Here is a 19,366-nt window from a genome sequence, read left to right on the forward strand (position 1 = left end):
TGAGCCATAGAACCGTCGCCCGGAATCGCTGGCCCCTTTAAGAAGACTCGGTCTTCCCCGATGGGCTCCAGCGGCGCCCGCAGCAAAAGGCAAACTTGCCTGGCTCCTTGGGGGTGGGGGGGTGGGGGGGAATGCCGCGTCGGGTGGGGGCGGCGAGAGCGCCAGAGTGCGCTGCGGGCTCCTTTCCCTTTCCCCTTTCCTTAACCCTTCCGGGAGCGGGAGAGGAGGATCAGGGTCGTGCTGCAGCGCTACGGAGCCGGGGCGCTGACTGCCCTGGTCTCCCGAAACTTTGCGCGGAGCGTGGGTTGACTAGGCAGAGCCGAGCAGGCTGGCTGGCCTGGGAAGGGCGGGGAGAAGACAGACCCTTCAGTACCCCAGGTCTCTAGCCCGGGCGCTGGAAAGGCGGAGGGTGCAGCCGCAGCGGAGGAGCTGTCCCTTCAGCACCACGGGCTTAAAACTGGGCGTTAAGAAGGCGGAGGCGGGGCAACAGGCGGGGAGCTGTCCCTTCAGCACCGCAGACCTTTGCCCTCCAATGCAACCTCTCGGCCCCCGCCCCGGGACTGTCTTTTCTCCAGTTTGAGCGGGGGTGTCGGGAGCTGGCGGAGAGCTTTCCTGGGAGGCTGGGGAAGCAATGAACACTCTTCTCAGAGACTCGCCTCCCAGCAGCGCTATTTTTTGCCATCCGCCCTCACCCCCAGCACACGCGCTCGCACACACACGCACGCACGCACACACACACACACACACACACAGACCTCTCTGGATTTCTTTGCCTTGAGTCTCCCGGGGCTGTGAGGAACCAGGCGCATCTCAAACCGAGCTGGCAGCTCCAGGCTCCAGAGCCATGCCCTGCACGGACCCTCATGCTCACCAAGCTCCTGAGGAATGAAAGGAACCCAGGGACCCTCAGAAGGCAGCAGTGATGTGGACCAACCTCCTGGAGCCTGCACCCTTCCGAGGGCCATAGGCGACCCAGGGAACTGGAGAGAGCTCCAGACAGGAAATCCCAGCTTTCCCAAAGTCCCTGTGGATGCTGACACAAGGAGACCTGAATTTTTGGAAGGGCCTGTCCTAGGTTACCCAGCTGCAGAGCGATTTTCCCCTCTGGCATTGAACCTCCCTCTCCAACCCCCAGCCATCTAGAGTACCATGAAGAAGTATGAGGATGTGTGACAGAGGAATCCAGATGTTGATCACTACTGTGGGAGCCTTCGCAGCTTTTAGTTTAATGACCATTGCAGTGGGCACGGACTACTGGTTATATTCCAGAGGTGTGTGCAGGACTAAATCTACAAGTGATAATGAAACCAGCAGGAAGAATGAAGAAGTAATGACCCATTCAGGGCTGTGGAGGACCTGCTGCCTAGAAGGTATTTACAAATTCCTCTCAATGGCCCTAAATAATCCAGTTTCTGATATTCTGCTATTCCAATGTGTCGTTGGGGAGATGGAGGCAGTGATGGGGAAAGAGAGATAGTTCAAATTATTGCCGAGAATGTGCAGACGTCCAGATTGTTCCAAGCAAGACTAATCCTGTGTGGGATAAAAGGGTTGGGTCTTGTTGATTGTTTTTGGTATAAGCTTCATGAGATGAGATTTTGTGGCACTCTAGGCAGCTTCTGCAGTGGAGAAAATGTCTTCAAATCTAAAATCTCTGGGTATATTGTGAACTGCTTTGCTTTGATCTCTGGCTTGAGATGGGGTCTTTGGCTCTGCTTAAGTTGCATTTCAGTGGGGGAGAGGTGAAGGAAGAGAAAAGGAGGGAAGGGGGAGGGGGGAGAGAGAGAGAGAGAGAGAGAGAGAGAGAGATTCTGACCTAGCCTGGCACACTCTGCGCTATTTCCTTCTCAACATAGTCTTATCAGTTTCTTCTGAGTTTGGTCTAACTAGATATTTTCATGAACTTCCATTGCCAACAAGTTCCAGACTAACACATATGAACCTCTAAACACACACACACACACACACACACTTATTAATACATCTCCATTTGGGATGAAAAACCAAAACTGAAGTCTTGGTATTTGGTGTCCACCTGTCTTCTTTCCTAAAGCATCTGCAAACCCAACAAATATATCTCTATGACATTTGCATAAGATTGATTCTCTGAGAATCACAGCATACCACTTCTCATTCAAAAAATTGAGGATTCATTCTAAATTATAATGAAGAGGACAGACCAATTTTAGAATGTCAAGCTCTTAGGTAGCCTGTCTCACTACTAAACTTGCTTCCAGTACACCAGGAGTCACTCCTAGCATCATTGGGCAATGCCTGCATGTCAGTAGGAGTAAACAGAAAAATAGAGAAGGAAACCAGATCTCTTTAGAGCCTATGTGCCTGAGGGAAGGCCCTGGATTAGAGGGGCAGAAGGGAGTTTTCTCAGGCTTCTGAGGGATCTGTGAAGCTTGTCATAGTGATGAGCAAGGAAATCTGTGTTTCCTATGTGCTCTCCTCCCCTGCCTGCCATTGGTTCTCCATGCCTGCATTCCTACTGGCTGGCATTCGTCAGGGCTTCTTGAGAAGTTGCATTTATGTAAATTGCTTAGGAAATCATGCTATTACATCACTTGCTAGTGTAATGTTGCATCACTGCCTGGCCTTCCTCCCATGTTCTGACACTCTGAACAACTGCTCTCCTGACTGTAGCACTACTAGAGTTGATTCTCTTTCCATTGCAAATTTGCAACTGGTGGGAAGCCCAGGTAGGAAAGGACTACTTTAAATGCAACAAGGATTACTGTATTTGATGTCTGAAGACCTGGGTAATGCTGCAAACTATCTGTGTGACCTTGGCTAAGACATTTACCCATCCAACCCTCAGTATATTAGTCTGGTAAATAATTAATTTGGAATAGGTGGTCATGAATTAGCACTATGCAAAGCTCTCATTGTATACAAGGTAGTGATGGAAATTCTTTTCTAAACATTGACAAAAATCTAATATCTGTGATTATTTGTGCTCAGATATGGTGAAGTCAGTTACCTTAAGGAAATATCATAATTCCCTTTCCTATGTTAACAATAAAGAATTGAGTCATCATTTATAAAGTTGAGATTTGGTGGATGTTTCGATGCTTACATGGTTCCAGGGTTGGCATAAAAAATCTGAGGTGCCTCCCAATCCAGAAATGGCACATACGTAGATCAAGTGTCAGTTATTCCCAGTTCTTCTGCCCCCTTGACCTAAACCTGGGAATTCAAAACTAATCACCAATTTTGACCTCCCCTCTTAGGGCCTGAAATTCCTGAATCCTTGCTCAGAATTTCTCAACTGATGGTTTCTCTTTTCTCCAACATCATCTCCTACACCCACAGTTTGTACAAGGAATTGGAACCCCACCCAGGTATTCTGTGGGCTTAGTGGGAGAAGTGAGAATTTGAATCAAGAAGAAATTAGATTAATCTAAGGTATGTTCTTGGTCAGGTGAATTCTTCTGAGAAAATTTCCTGCAGTCTCCATGCAATTTGGCCCAGCTATTTTTTTTTTTTTTTTACATTTCGAAGTATTAATACAGTAAGATGCATAAACTTTAATGAATCACAATAAAATTTTAGCTATGTGTACACCCATATACTCAACACCTAGATAGGCCTGGCTGAAATCTGAAGCCAAGATTTTCCCTCATGTAATGAACATATCAAGTGTTCAAGGAATTTGCAGGAACCCTCTGCTTTTCTGCATGGAAGACACATGCAGTAGGCAGCATCCATCCTCTGCTGGAATGAAGGTGTACAGCATCTCCTGCTCAGTAGTCCTGTCTCCCAAAGCCTTAGCATCCTCATTTTTCTGGTCCTTTAAGTGTTAAAGGATAACTGGGGCGGTGGGGGGCGGGCATCCATACTTTTTTAAGAGTCATGAGGAAAATGTGGCTATTTCATACAAAGAAGAGAATGCTCCAAAGGGATCATGACAGCTGTCTGCAACTATCTGAGGGGCCGTCATATGGAAAAAGATTCAAAATGTTCTATGTGGCCTCAAGGGCTTAGAAGTGGTAGCTAGAAGGAAAACAGGGTTTACCTCAATATAAGTAACTATCTAATATGGCATGGGGAGCTTTCAGAAGTTATGAGTTGTCTACCACCAAAGATATTCAAGTATAAGAAAACTACATCAGTTGTTTCCAGTCTTAACTAGTCAACAGAATCATATGGGGAGATTTAAAAAATAGATTATCAGGCCCCCACAACTAGGTTCTTTGCCTCCATGGGTCAGTGGTGGATCACTTGGAATCTTAATTTTCTAAAATTCCTCCAAGCAATTACAATATTAAAGGCAACACATGCTGAGCATTTACAATGGGTCTGGGAATGACCATGTGTGTTAGGAAGGATCACGTCTCTCAAGTGAGAGAAGAGATATTTCCAGTTTTCATTTCTATAACTCACCAGAAAGTCATTTATATTTAGCACTTATTATGTGCTAGGATTGTGCTAAGAATTTTGAAAAAATAACTTTCATCTTCAAAGGCGTTCAATGATGCAGGTAAAAGTATTAGCCTCATTTTACAGATGAGAAAACTGAGGCCAGGAGAAGTTATGTAACTTGCCCAAGGTCACATACCTACACTCAGCAGACACTACTTCACCTAAGCCATGTTGCTTCACTGAACACTTGCTAGGGAGCATTAATTCATGCACTAGTGGATAGGTTGCTACTGGTACAAATATTAGCTTGTGAGAATGCCCTGACACATGGGTTTTTCCATTCAGAAGTCCCAGATCCCAGAACACTCAGCATGCCTGTGCAGCCTCTGCAGGGGGGCAGGAGCCACCAGACAGGCAAAAACTCAGAGGCAGCAAAGGACACTCTTTGAATGAAAACACAATCGACCTATGTAGAGACACCCACAATGAGAAGCCAGAACGAATGCCTGACTCGTTAGCTGGAAAGCACGCAAGGCATTCACAAAGCAGTGCCCCTACCTGCTGCGTGCTTTCAATGGTGGTGCGTGAATTTGAATGAGAACATGTTCAATATGTGATTCTCTCATTAAGAAACCTCTTGAAGTCCTAGTTATAATCAAAGTGATGTGTTTAGATCATGGAAAGACCACTGGCCTAGTAGCAAGGAACCCTGGGTGCTAATCACATTTCTGTCACTGATAGCTATGTGAATTGTGTACGTTATTTCCTCCTTTGGACCTCAGTTTACCCAGTTCTAAAATGAGAGCTTCAGATAAGATTAGGAAGTAACAAATCCAAAGGTCCCTGTGGACTTGGCAGGTAATGTAAAGTGTGAAACAAACATTTCACAGTCCTCTTACCTCAGTTATGTTGGGGTGGGGGAAGGAGTAAGAGTGTGTTTGAGAAGATATAAGGTAACTGAAACTTGGTCTCAGTGTGTGGGCAACAGAGAGTGGTGCGGACTGTGGCACATCGGAAATAATTACTGTGTGGCTTGAGTCGATCTTTACTCTGGGGAAATGTATACCAAACTTGGCCCAATATTCCAAATTTTAAAAAGCTAGATGTTAAATCTCCTGATTTTTAAAATGTGGGCAACTAGTTTAACTTTTTAAACATGCAGTGCCAGCCAAGCCAAACTCACTTTATGGCTGAATTTGACCCTAGGGCTGCCTTTTGAGCCCTGAAAATTATCTAAAAGCCCCTTTAAATCCAAATTTCTGATATTTTCATTTTTGATTCCTGAATTGCTCTTTATTAGTCAATAATCACTTATTCAATTCATTAAAAAGTTGCCTACTAAGAAAAGAAAGCCCACTTAGGATTTTAGGACAGGGAACTTAAAATTATGAAAAAGAGGTTCAATAAACTGCTATTTCTGCTACAGATGGGCCTGGATGACATCAAACATCTGGCTGAAAAACTGAAAAAAAAATTAGCCAGTCATTAGAAATTCCCCCATATTTCCAAATCTCCAGATGGTTGACTTTTTCAGCCAGATGGGGTTCCAGCTTTATTTATGTGTTCAGAAGCCTTCAGGGAAGCTTCAAAGGCGCAGCTGAGGACAAGGCTGGGATAAGGACATAAGTATTTTCTATGTGCCAAGCCCATGCTAGGTGCTTTCACACATATTAACTCATAATTTTCACATCTCCTATCTGCCCCCAGCAGAATATAAACTCCATAAGTACAGGGATCCTTGTCTGTTTGGGGCACTACTATATCCCTAGAGCTTAGAAACAGTACCAAGTAGTCACTTCTGCTCCCCCTGTCCTAGATTTAATGCTGCACCTTCCCTTGGACGTGGGTGCAGAATGCATTAGAACACTCTAACTCTCTTCCCTACTCCTGACCTTCTCCTTATTCCTTTCTCTCCACTCTTCTACCTTGACCCTAAAGCCCATGAGGCAGATAGAAGAGAGAAATGGGCTGAAGTCTTAAGACAGGATGACCATGACTGTGTTTGGGGGCAAGTCAGGATGGGGAAGGTGGCAGAGGTTGAGGTGTGAGCATGACTAATATTCAGCCAGAACATGTTTGTATAGCCATACAGTTTGTTAAAATGTTGAAATACTTCCCTCCCTGTTGATAAACAACAACTGGTCCAAGTCCCTCACCAAACCCCCACCACTAGCCCTAAGCCCTTCATGGAACCTCTCAAACATCCACTAGATCCACCAAGTAAGAGGTTAAAACCTGGCCCAGCAGGGCCATCACGATCATGTTCCAGCCCTATGGAAGGATCCATTCTAATTGGCTCATCTGTGTCCTACTTGTGGTTAAATAGTTTTGAATCTTACTCTTAGTTGCGTCATCCTTGATGGAAAGCATTCCTCTTTTTTCTACCTCAAACCCAGCCTTCTGACCCTAGGATTCTACCCATCTTGGAAAGTAGATAGCTTGGAAATACTTTTTTTTTTTTTTTTTGCTTAATTATTTGAGATGTTATCTCTGGATTGGAATAAAGGCAAATGACGGGCAATCCAAGGTTGGGTGACTAATGTAAGCTATTAGCATGGATGATTGGTGTGGGTAACCAGCACACATCAAGAAAAAAATAAAACAAGAATCAGGCAAAAAGATGAGTGTGTCCTTTTAATGTTTAATGTCATAGAGCAGTATCTAACAATCTTACTTAAGTGGTCATCTAATTCTCCGGGGGAATGTACCTTTGTTTGACTTAGCTTTTATTATAGATTCAGGCCCAGTTGTATAGTTAGATGTTTACTTGTCGAAAACTTGGGAAGATGCACATATATTTTTTAGTTCAGTAGAGGTACAAATGATTTCTGTTCATTAGAGGAGATAACCTCAAATGTTGTGGACTATTGCTCACCCTCTAGTACATTAATCAGTTTTACATATAACATAACGATATTATTTCAGATTTTTTTTTAAGATTTAATTTTATTTATCTTTGGCTACGTTAGGCCTTTGTTGCGTGGGCTTTCTCTAGCTGTGGCGAGTGGGGGGCTACTCTTCGTTGCGGTACGCAGGCTTCTCAGACTTCTCTTGTTGCGGAGCACGGGCTCTAGGAGCGCGGGCTTCAGTAGTTGTGGCACACGGGCTCAGCAGTTGTGGCTTGCAGGCTCTAGAGCGCAGACTCATTAGTTGTGGCGCATGGGCTTAGTTGCTCCGCGGCATGTAGGATCTTTCTGGACCAGGGCTCGAACCCATGTCCCCTGCATTGGCAGATGGATTCTTAACCACTGACTCACCAGGGAAGACCCTCAGATTTTTTTCTTTGAAAAAAAAGTACATAACATCTTCCTTTGAGCCAGCTTTGTCATTCTGCTGGTTCCCTCACTGATGAATAAAACTTGACATAAGCTCGCTGTGTATTTTATGAGAATTATGTTTTTAACGATTTGAACATTATACTCCGACATGTGGGTTTCTAAGGTTAAAAAAAGCCTACAAAACTCCAAGGTCGTTTTCCTTTTCCTTCATCCCATGACCCTGCCAGAGTCTACTTTTTCAGTGTAGGAGCAAATGGGCCTTTAACAATTTATGTGCGGCCACAAAGAATATCAGATAGTAGGATGGGCTTTGAGGTCAGGTGGAACTGGGTTCTTACCTGAATCTGCCATTTACTGTCTACAAGACTTTGGAAATTGCTAAACCTCTGAGCATGAGTTTCCTTACCTATACAACGAGGAAGCAAAAGTAGCAAGCACTTTCATCTCTTTCTGCCTTAGTTCTTAGTTGTGTCTTGTGGTTCCTTCATTCCCTCATACCTCTAAATAATATGTTGACCAGTAGTCCTTGATTCATGCATTTTAGACAAGATCCATTTGCTAAGACAAATGATAAGTCCACTTTCTTATACCACTACCCTTTCTTCCACTACTTATAGTTCCTCAGTGAGTTTACCTGTGGCTCCAAGAAGAATCATTCATAAAGATTGAGGGTGGCTGGAAAAAAGAGAGACTGGCATCTCATTCCTGGATTGGATATTAGCTTAGGCAGCACAACTGCTCATCTTCTCATGTGCATATTTCAGCAAGGAAGCTGGGAGGCAAGACCAGGGCTGAGAGAAGGCATGGCAGCAGGTCTGCCTGTTTAGAATGGAGAGGTCTCTGAGTTGAGTGGATCTATGGTGGATACTTGAGAGCTTGAGCCATTTTGTCAGTATCCCACCCAAGAGAGCAGCCTGTTAGGCAAGAAGACCCTAGACAGGGCTACATGATGTTCATGAAGGTGTTGTCTTTTTTTTTTTTTTTTTTTGCGGTACGCGGGCCTCTCACTGTTGTGGCCTCTCCCGCCGCGGAGCACAGGCTCCGGACGTGCAGGCTCAGCGGCCATGGCTCACGGGCCCAGCCGCTCCGCGGCATGTGGGATCTTCCCGGACCGGGGCACGAACCCGTGTCCCCTGCATCGGCAGGTGGACTCCCAACCACTGCGCCACCAGGGAAGCCCATGAAGGTGTTATCTTGCACAGAGCTACCTGGCCTAGGGGTCAAGCAGGGGCTGAGAATCAGCTCATGCTCCGCTTCCCAAACCATGCATGTTGGTCCAGAACTGAGTCCACCCAAAGGGAGGAGAGCCTGTAAAAATGTTCACAGGTACTGTATGGGCCAACTGCAGACCCAGCAGCATGGGGGCTGTGGGTTGCCGGTGATGGGAGCCAAGGTGGGATGGAAAAGACTGACCAGACTCAGGCACCTCACATCAGGAAGGAAGTTGCAGTGGGAAGACCCCACAGGGCCCTCCAATAACAAATGCATGTGCCTCCAGCGGAAAGTCAACATATAGACTCCTGTGTGCAGAGAAACTGACCATTAACGTCAGCTGGAGGAACAGTAGCAATGAACAGTAACGGTTTGCAACCTCACCCAGCTAAGTGAAGCGGCACTTCTGGCCTTTTTTTTCCTTCTTGTTCTCTGCCACAACATATTAAAGGTATTCCCTTCTAAGAGAGGGAGGAGTAATAAATAAATAAATACAGTGAGAAAAATAAAATAAAAGAGGGAGGAGTAGGGATACAGCTTTGCAATCAGATATGCAATTGGAAGTTTTAACAACCAAAAGTGACTGTAAAGTTATGAAATCGGCCCAAGATATCATTAAGAAAATGAGGGATTGGACATAACACAGCTGAAAGCCAAAATAAAACAAGTGCCTGTTTATATACCACTTAGTTGAGACTTATCAATAAACGGATATATGTCATCATGCTTTGTCTCTAAAATTCTAAAAGTTGAAAATTTAATGATGTGTGTGCACTGTGATAGGTAATTACCTCTCAGGGGTTGGCAAACTACAGTCCATTGGCCAGATTTGGCCCATTGCCTGTTTTTGTGCAACCCACAAGCTGAGAATACATTGTACGTTTTCAAATGGTAGAAAAAATTAAATAACATCTCAAAGTATTTCATGACACATAAAAATGATAAGAAATTCAAATTTCAGCATCTATAATTCTGAATGTTGTCAATTTAAAAACTATGGAAATTTGTTTTCTCTACTGTTGTATTAATATCTACATAGTATCCTTGATTTTGCTACTTGATCTGCAAAGGCTAAAATATTTACTGTCTGGCCCTTTACAGAAAAAGTAAAGTTAGCCAATCCCTGCTATATCTCATTGCAGGAATCGATAATAACATTTTATTTCTAGAAGTACCCTTTGTTTTCCCAAGAATGTTGAATTGCTTTCTTTTTTTCTTATACCTTTTGCCTTTATCATAGACTCTTCAGATCAGGTATTCTGTTGGGTTCTCTTTTCTTTCCTGAAGAACTCTCACTTAGTTCTTTGCCCAGACAGTCCTTGTCCTCTTTCTGAGCCATGGAGAGGTTGAAAGAAAGTCAATGAGATCTTCCCCTCTGATGGTCTCTAGGGAAGGCAGCCCCTGGCTAGGTACACAGGGAACAATATCTGTTGGGGTAGACAAGAGAAGAAAGCTTTGGTAACCTGTGTTCTGATGACAATGAAAAAAAAAAAGACCCTAGAGACAGATTGAAGGTAAACTCTATCAGACATGGTTACGGGGTGGGTGAGGGTGAAGAAATTGAGGTCCACAACAGGCGGCTGGTATTGGGAGTCTACTCAGAGGTACTCATCCATATAGTTCCACAGATGAGGTTCATATGATTGTGAAACTTCATGAAAAATATGATGTGAACGGGCACTTTTATAGAAAGAGTCTCATCCTCCATAAGTGTTAAGAATCACTAATACAGAGTTTAGGACAGAGATGAAACCTGGGTTGACACTTAGGATCATCCAAGCATAGATGGTAATTGAAGACGTGGAAGCACACAAGAAGTGCCACAGAAACCCCAATGACCACAAAGAGGGAAACTGACAGAACCCTAAGTAACATTAACATTATGGGGCAAGGAAGAGAGGAACCTGTGAAAACTGAAAAGAAAAAAAAAAGAAAACTAGAAACAAAAACAGAGATGAAGGAGGAGAAAGAATTCAGGATTTAAATACCATTTTGATGGTCTACTGAGGCTTGCTCTAAAATAATGCAGATGAACAGAAAAGTCTGGCACTAGAAGCTCTCTGGCTTAAGACAGTTCCTTACAAGTAAGTTCCTTACATCATCTGTGGGCTACTTCCTGGGTTTGCACAAGAGGGCCTGCTTCCAGGGTAGATCTGCCCTTCCTCCTGGGATCGGTAAGCAGGTGAGATGATAATATGGATCCTGGGGGTTGCATCTAAGGAAGCTGCAGAAAGAGAGAATGGGTCATGAGAACCCGAGGAAGAGGTGCCAAGGAAATAGTAAAATAATAACTAGCTGACACTTAATGAACACCTTCTGTGTGCCATGCTACAATTACTGGGGCAGATTGCACGTTCATTTCTGGGCTAACTCCTGAGCATTTATTTATTTAACAGACACATACTCTATGCCAAGCACTGTTCTACGTGAGCACTCGACAAACGTCATTTACTCCTTGTGCCTTATTCATAAGGTAGACATTATTATTATCCCCATTTTACAGATGAAGGAACGGGGACGCAGAGGGCGTGTAGTTAGTAAGAGGCAGAGCTGGGTTTCCAACCCTGCCCTATGCCGTCTTTCATTACTGTACTCTACTTGCTTGGATAAACACTAGTATAAAGAGATGCAACTGATTCTCATAATAGCCCAGTGTACAACTAGCAGGGCTGTTCCACCAATAAGGAGACTGAGGCTTAGAGAATTAAAGATCACCTGCTAGGTGGTGGCAGGGCTGGACTTGAACCAGAAGCTTCACCTTAATCACCACACACTGCACTGCCCAGGGCTGGTGGGCTGGGTTTTTCCAACCTGCCCACTCCTATATCCAGGAGAGTTTGATGTCAGTCACCGGCTCTGAACCATTCAACGACTGGAACTATTGTGAAAAATAATTAACCCAGCCTTTGTCAATTTTTATTCCACATCCAGAAAGCAAGGTCAAGGAACAGATATGGTAAAGCTAGCAAGATTTAGACGTTACAGCAGTAGGTTGTGAAGAAACACCACCTCTGGATCAAATGTAAATAAAAAGTAAAAGGCAACACCAATCATTTGGAAGAACAGTGTTTCTTTTCCAGAGTCTAACTAGACGCAGGTGAGCAGACTATTGGAGATTCTTGCGTCTTCTACATTGGATTTGGGGTGTTTGCAGACTTGAGGGTGCCATTATGTTCGTGGCTGTCCCACTTCCTGAGGACTAGACTTGGGTACATCATTCATTTGACTTCTTTGAGCTTTATACTCTGTGTCAGGCAGGAGTCAAGTTTTCTGGGTTGGATAATTCTCACACTTAGGGCTCTGCAGCCTGATTCTCATGCAGCAGCCAAGGCCAAAAACATCTTGGAAGAGCACCCAACCCACACGAGACACGGAATAGACGAGTGTACCACCACGTCTGGTTCTTAGTGACCTTGGGCCTGAGTAGGCTAGAAACGGGCAGCTGAGATGAGCTCGGGGCAGCATGACTTAACACCATCTATCCACATTTTAACCTGCATGTTGTAAGAACTACTATCACATATGTTTTGCCATCCAAATACTCTTTATCCGCCACATTTCCCTGAACCACTAATCTAGAACAAGAGCCTGGCACATAGTCGATTCTTAAGAAATATACGTTGAATTTATTGCTTGTGAGCAGGTAATTTAATTACCTTGAGCTTCTCTTAGTGAATCCGTGCTAATCCCTAACCATCATTGTTCTGCCATTATGTGCTTACAAACTACTTTTAAAATAATTTATCCTATAATCCCTGCCACAATGGATGGTAATTCAGCAGCCTGTATTTTGAGCAAGTATGACTTGAAGATCTCAACATTGTTTGTCCATCACTTTTTTTTCCCCCTCAGAAATGAACCAGAGTAGTTTAACAGTCTCAGTTAAAAATTCCCTCAATACCCTGGGTGCAAACTTGGGGAAGGAAAAAAGAAAATACATGTTGTGTGGGATATATTGTGCACAGATCTGGCAGGCACTGTTTCTATCCTTTGTGCTTCGGATTCTGTATATATTTGGATACCTGCATTGTTTAGGAAGTGGAATTTCCACCACTCTGTATTCCACAGCATATGGTATTCAGTATCATGCATAGCTGCCTTGGAACACAATAATACCTACCTGCTAAATTAAAGTGATTCAGAAACTCACGGGTAACTGTTGAGGTGCCTTCCATCACCTCATCTATTACAAAATTCTACTGTCACCTGTGGAAATTGATTCTGGCATTGAGCAGTTAATACAGATGCATATTTACAACAAATCATTTTGACCCTTTGCAAATCACAGGACAGCAGAACCAATTAGCTGTTTATCAGCTTAAAATGTCTTAAAACATGTACTATCAAGTAAGTCCTGGTTTTTCAAAATATTACTTTTCACCAGAGATGAATCTGGCTTGCAATCAAAATGCCCTAAGTGTTTAGAGAAAAATAAAAAGATCAAATCAAGAGGCAATGATGTTAATCTGAGTCAAAGGTCTGCTGCACAGCATAATAATTGCTCTTTTCTGCTGTTTTACTCTGTGGTGAGTGATGGCTTAGCTCTGAGCAGTGGGAAAATGGCAGGGGTTGGATTCTAAGAGATAATAAGGTCCGAACCAAGGAAAATTCAATCTGGGCCACCCCCAGCGATGATTTTCCAGTTGGAGTCCCTGGGGCTGAGCATAGGAAATGGAGAGCCCTAGCCCAAGACCATGGACTTTCTCCAAACTCTCTTAAAGTAGGCAGAAGTACTGGGGAGGGGAAGGAGGATGAAATTTTAAACAGTGTGGTCAAGTTTGGCTTCCCTGAGAAGGTGACATTTAACCCCAAATCTGAAAGAGGTAAAGAACCAAGCCAGGTGGGAAGAGCATTCCTTCCAGGCAGAAGGAACAGCAAGTACAAAGGCCCTGAGGTGGGGAGGTGCCTGGGGTGTTTAAGGAGCAAGGAAGCCAGTGAGGTCGAACAGAATGAGTGAGGAGGAAAAGAGAATAGGTGAGGGTGTTGAGGCCAAAAGGAAGCTGTAAGAACTTGGACTTAGAGTGAACTGGAAGCCTTTGGAAGAGTTTAATCCCAGGAATGACGTGTTCTTGAATTTGCCATGTCTGAGTCTTCTCCTCACCTGCATTATTTGCTGCTTGATAGAAAGAGCAGTTTGTCCTGTGACCTTCCTTGCTTCCCCCGGGCAAGAACTTCAGCCCTAATCGATAAAGATTTTGCCTCACCTCGCCCTCACACTTCTCTAAGACTGGGCACAGTGGAATAGCATCTCTTCAGCATTGCCTTCCTTCTTCCCCTGAAAACAAGCCATGGCCCCTTACTGTCTTCAGTATTGTGTTTCTCATTATGGGGAAATGGGGTTTAAACGAAAGGACAATGACGTGGAAGTTTCTAATGCTTACCAGATCTTACAAAGCTCTTGGAGTCATCATTCCTGTAGGGCAACCTCCTCCTGACTCACAGATTCACGCTCTTCTCCCTCTCAAGCTGGCATCTTCTCCCATGCTGGTCCCTCTTCTCAGTCTGGAGAGGCAATAGGAGCTGTGAAGTAAGTGGTTTGCACTTGAGGGGGGCTCCAACCTGGTCCTCCTGCTCTATGAGGGCTTATTTAGCACCTACTGTGTGCCAGACACTGTGCTAGGCGCCAAGGATTCAGCAGAGAATAAAGTAGACACGGTCCCATCTTTGGTAAGTTCACAATTATGTAGGGAAGAAGCTGAGTGCACCCAGGTGAACAGTGCGGAATGCTCGTGGTGCATAAGGCAGGGGGTCCTGGATTAGTCAGGGGGACTCATCATCACAGAAATGTTCTCTTAGGGCTTGTGCGTCCCCAAGGTGCCTGGCCTACAATAGGTGCTCAGAACACATTTGCCGAATGCATGAGGAGGGCTTGTGTAGAGCACACAGAGGAGAACTGACCTCTCCCATGTGTTGGGGGCTGGAGTGGACATGAATTCAGAGCCCCTGGCTTCTTATCCTTAAGCAGAAGGGAAAGAGAACAGGAAAACAGCCTACCTCTAGAGATCCATGGAGACAAACTGAGTGATGACACATTTCTCTCTCTTTTTTAAGTTTTTGAACTGTATTTTTGTTTTGTTTTACAGACAATCCTGGATATTTGATTTTTGTCATGTTTTTGAGTGGCATGTTTTTCCTACTGTATTTTCTTAATTAAAACTCTCTTAACATAAAAGTAATACAAAAACATATTCTTAATACCAACTTTTAAAGTAAAATAGACAAGGCAAGGTTTCATCCCCTAACCCCCAGAACCACTGCTACTCCCAGTTTGGTGAATCTCTAATATATATCATTTCCCTGTTTTTCTGCTCTACTCTGTCAAGGAGATTAGGAAGCGTATGTTTTTCTCTTCCAGGTCAAATTACTCATAATTTACTCAAAAGCTTTAAAAAAGTATCTTACAATTTATTAAGACATTTAATCACGCACACTATTTTTAAAAATCAAATCATATGGAAGGGCTTTTAATGACAAGCATCTACCTCAAGGGGGTTCACCCCTCCCTGCTCCAAATCCTACTCCTCAGAGCAAGCTTTTTTTTTTTTTAAGAACCATTTCTGATTCATTTCCTCTGGTGGTTACATCCACATCTCTAAATAATATGTTTATCTTCTATTTCTTGATTTATAATCTATTGACTTCCTGCCATAATAGGTGAGGATTTAGCTAACTCACTCCACCCTCTGTATTGATTACCTTTCCAATTTCTAAAAATAACATTAATCTTCATTTCTTTTTCGAACCACCTTGGGTAGAATGTCTTAGCTTCCCACTTTGTAGAACGAGGACGTCCACATACCCTCCCCCACCACACACACCTACCCATGTCTCTTGGTTATATTTTTACTTCTTCATGGTCAAGATTCACTCCTTTTGCATTCTATTCTATAAATATGCTAATGTCTTCCATGCTGGAGCTATAGATTGATTCTGGAGTTTGAAAACCACTGAACATTATTATGATTATGTAGACGGTGTCTGATGCAAAGCTAAGTTGTTTTCTAGGATTACATGTTTTCCTTTCTGGTTTCAACGTCACTGAAATCTCTGAGTCATTCAAAGATGGAGTCTCCTTTCTAACACTTGACTAGTTGTTCAGAATCATGACATGTGTTTGCTTTGTACAGTTTTCATTTTTCCTGGTGTTTCTGACTGATTCAAAGGGTTTTTTTAACAGGTCATTTAGAGCAAAATTAGGCTTTTTAAACATAAGCCCTGTGGTGGGGAAAGGAACCTTTTGGAAAAATCACTCCTCCCTCCCTTTTTGTCCTGCTTCCTCAGTGCAGTGTAGTAGTTAAGAACTCAGCCTATATAGTCAGATTGCTTGGCCTCAAATCCCAGGTCAACCACATACAGTTGTGTGATTTTGGATGCATTACCTAATCTCTCTGTGTCTCAATTTCCTCATCTATAAAAAGGGGATTATTACTCATAAGGTTGTTATAGGGATTTAATGAGTTATTCTTTGCACAGCACTTAGAGCAGTGCCTGGCACACGTAAGTACTAATTTGGTGTTGGTTTTTACCATCTTCCTGTGATAAACAGATCAGACAGAATCTGCCAACAGCAAGGATTCATCCCGGCCATGGATACCACTGTTCTGTGAGTCCCCGAGAAGCTTCACAAGTCTTTGCTTCCCTGAGGCAAAGCCAGTGACATAGCTGATAGAGACCTTACCAGGAAACAAGATTCACGATCTTTGGTGATATATCTTCGGCCCGATTCCTTTCATACTCGTTGATGAAGGTGGTCAAAACCTTAGGGAACATGTATTCTAGAATATCCCCCAGCTGAGCCACACTGGGGAACAATTAGCACTCAGTAAATAACTGTAGCAAGAGCATACTGAGTGCTTGTATGCATTATCTCACTTGGTCCTCTCAAGAGCCCTGTGGGGTATTATACCCATTTTGCCAATGAGCAAATGGAACTCAGAGAAGTAACTGTCCAAATTCTCATAACTAGTGAGTGGTGGTAGAGGGAAGATTCAACCCCAGGTCTTTTAAATCTGAAAACTGATGTCCTTAATGCTGATGTCATAGCCCAGTGTTCTCAAAATGTGTTCTGTTAAGCCCAGGAGTAAGGGAAGCCTCCCAACACCATTTCATGGGGGTCTGCAAAGTCAAAACTATTGCATAGTGTTAATAAGATGTGATTTGCCTTTTTCACTATGTTGACACTTGCACAGATGATGCAAAAACAATGGTGGGTAACACTCCTGGAGCCTGAGCATGAATAACAGCAATGGAACCAAATGGTTCTAGCTCTCGTCGTATTCATCACCACCACCACTCACTCACAGTGAAAGAAAGCGCTAATTTCACTTTGAAACATCCCTGGTGAAGCAGCAAAAAGGTATTAATTTTATTAAATCCTGAACTTTGTATGTAACAAAATGGGAAAGACACGTAAAGCACTTCCGTCGTAAACCAAAGGCCACCGTGGGTCTCCAGCAAAGGCACTCGTGCAACCGAGTTGCGAGCTGAACTAGCTGCTTTTTTCCCATGAAACACCATATTAACTTGAAAGGACAACTGACAGGCAAATTATGGTTATTCAGGCTTGGGTATTTGGCAGACATTTTCTCGAAAATGAGCTAAGCGAGCCTGTCATTTCAACGGAACAACTGACAGTATTTATTGCCAAGGGAAAAATTCAAGGTTTCAAGTAAAAATTACAATTTGGCTCCTATCTGCCCCCATGAGTGAATGTAATTTTTTTTCTACTGTGTAATGTGCCAGGTTTGGAAGATCTGTATGACTCAGTTGATATTTTCCAAATGACCGATGCATGATGTTAAAAATGATCCCTGGGTAAAAGATTCATTCAAGATGCAGAATTAGAAAGAGCAAGGGATTTTAACGTACTAGAGCATAAAAAGTTAATGAATATGGTTTCAAACTCCACATTGCAACTGGCTGTTAAGAAACTACTGCTTGTCGAGTGTTGGTGTAATATCAAAGGAGACTCTCCTCAATTATCTTCAAAGGCTATTCAGATTCATCTATCTTTGTCAACCACATATTTGTATGAGGCTAGGTTTTCTTCATATACCTCAACAAAACATTTGGCAGCAGGTCAAATGCAGAAGCACATATGAGAATTTATCTGCCTTCTTATTAAGCCAGATGCTAAAGAGATTTGCAAAAATGTAAAGCCAAATGCCACTCTTCTCGCTTTTTTTTTTTTAGAGAATATAGCTATTTTTCGCATAAATATGTTACGTATGTTAACATGCTATCGGGTCTATCGTTATTTTCAAATGATTTAAAACTAAATATTTAAAAATTTTTTGAGTTTTGTTTTCCAACACAGTAAGTATTGTTAGATTTAACCCATAGAAACATCTCAATAATTTGCACAAGTGTAAAGGAGTCCTGAGACCCCAAAACTGGAGAATCTCTCTACAGCTGAATTTTCACTCTGTTGACAAACTTCAAGAGGTTGAGGAGAGAAACTAAAGAAGCCATTTTCATACTTCTATCAGAAGATTTCCTTCTAGTTCTGTCTTTTCTTCTCCACTGGGAGCTGAAACACAGTCCCTTGGTGGGTTCCCATCTCTCTGTTTTTGAGTTTTCTTTAGTTGCAGCTAAGCTCAGCCATTGTTCCCCCATCACTAGAATGTAAGAGGCAACGTGAGATTTCGGCAGGTGCTGAAAGAGGTGTCTTGGATTAAAATGCAGCCCTGCTGGTATCAAGTCTGACAGGACCTGAAGGATTCACCGTGTCCTGTGTCTTTGTTCACAAACACCGACAAAGATTAGCTATGTCCCTACAAAGAGGTCAAAGCTCTGGATTTGTGGTGAGATTCCTTACATGTGAGACAAAGCAGAGGGTAGGGAAACTGAGCTGTGAGTCCTCAAGTTTTTGGTGGATAGGGGTTTAAATTTACAAATTGTCTACCTTCTACCTCAAATGATCAGTTAGAGAGACTGAGTGTGAAGATGAAAAGTTTAGGGAATGGAAGGGACTATTGGGGCAGCCACTGAACAAACATTTCTCATGCCCAGTCCCACTGCTAGGCACTGGGAAACACAGAGAAATGGGAAATAGAAGGGAGGCTTGGGGATGCTGCCAGGAATGTCTGCTCCTGTTTGTGTGTTGTTGTCAGCCCCACATCTATCCCCCTTCTTCTGGTAACAGCACTCTGATTTTCTTTTTGGGTTACTATGTCACCCTATCACTCGATCCTCTGTCCATGTGGTTTGAGTGGAACTGACTCCAGTCTGGTCCTCAGGATGAGCAGGAATGACCTGGACAATTACCATAAGATATCAAGAATTTAGGCTAAGTGGTGGTTCTCAGTATGGGATAATTTTGCCTCCCATGGGACATTTGGCAACATCTGGCAACATTTTTGGTGGTCACAACTTGGTAGGGGCATTGGGGAGTACTCCTGGCACCTAGGAGCATCAGGGATGTTGCTAAACATTCTGCAACGCACAGGAAAGCCACCGCAATGGAATTTTCTAGTCCCACATGTCAACAGAGCCGGGGTTGATAGCCC

General features: G+C 43.3%; 1 protein-coding gene and 1 long non-coding RNA gene across 3 annotated transcripts in view; one reads left to right on the top strand and one right to left on the bottom strand.

Annotated features, from left to right (window-relative positions):
* Positions 1-503: 503 nt before the first annotated feature.
* CACNG3 (calcium voltage-gated channel auxiliary subunit gamma 3) overlaps positions 504-19,366 on the top strand; it is an 84,001-nt gene continuing 65,138 nt past the window's right edge. Inside the window, exon 1 of the mRNA XM_032603896.1 lies at positions 504-1,370. Coding sequence (XP_032459787.1) covers positions 1,160-1,370 — 211 coding nt within the window. The 5' untranslated portion in view covers positions 504-1,159. The remainder of the gene's footprint in view (positions 1,371-19,366) is intronic.
* On the bottom strand, positions 7,609-14,462 carry LOC116739539. Of its 2 annotated transcripts, XR_004345617.1 has the most exons (4): positions 14,240-14,462; positions 10,956-11,082; positions 10,081-10,285; positions 7,609-8,465 (listed from the first exon to the last, which is right to left on the bottom strand). It is a non-coding gene; the product is annotated as an uncharacterized LOC116739539 (long non-coding RNA). The 2 variants fall into 2 exon arrangements; XR_004345616.1 differs by lacking the exon at positions 7,609-8,465 and having other exon boundaries at positions 9,500-10,285.

The sequence above is a fragment of the Phocoena sinus genome, chromosome 15, assembly GCF_008692025.1.
Source record: "Phocoena sinus isolate mPhoSin1 chromosome 15, mPhoSin1.pri, whole genome shotgun sequence".
In the NCBI taxonomy this organism is placed as follows: Eukaryota; Metazoa; Chordata; class Mammalia; order Artiodactyla; family Phocoenidae; genus Phocoena; species Phocoena sinus.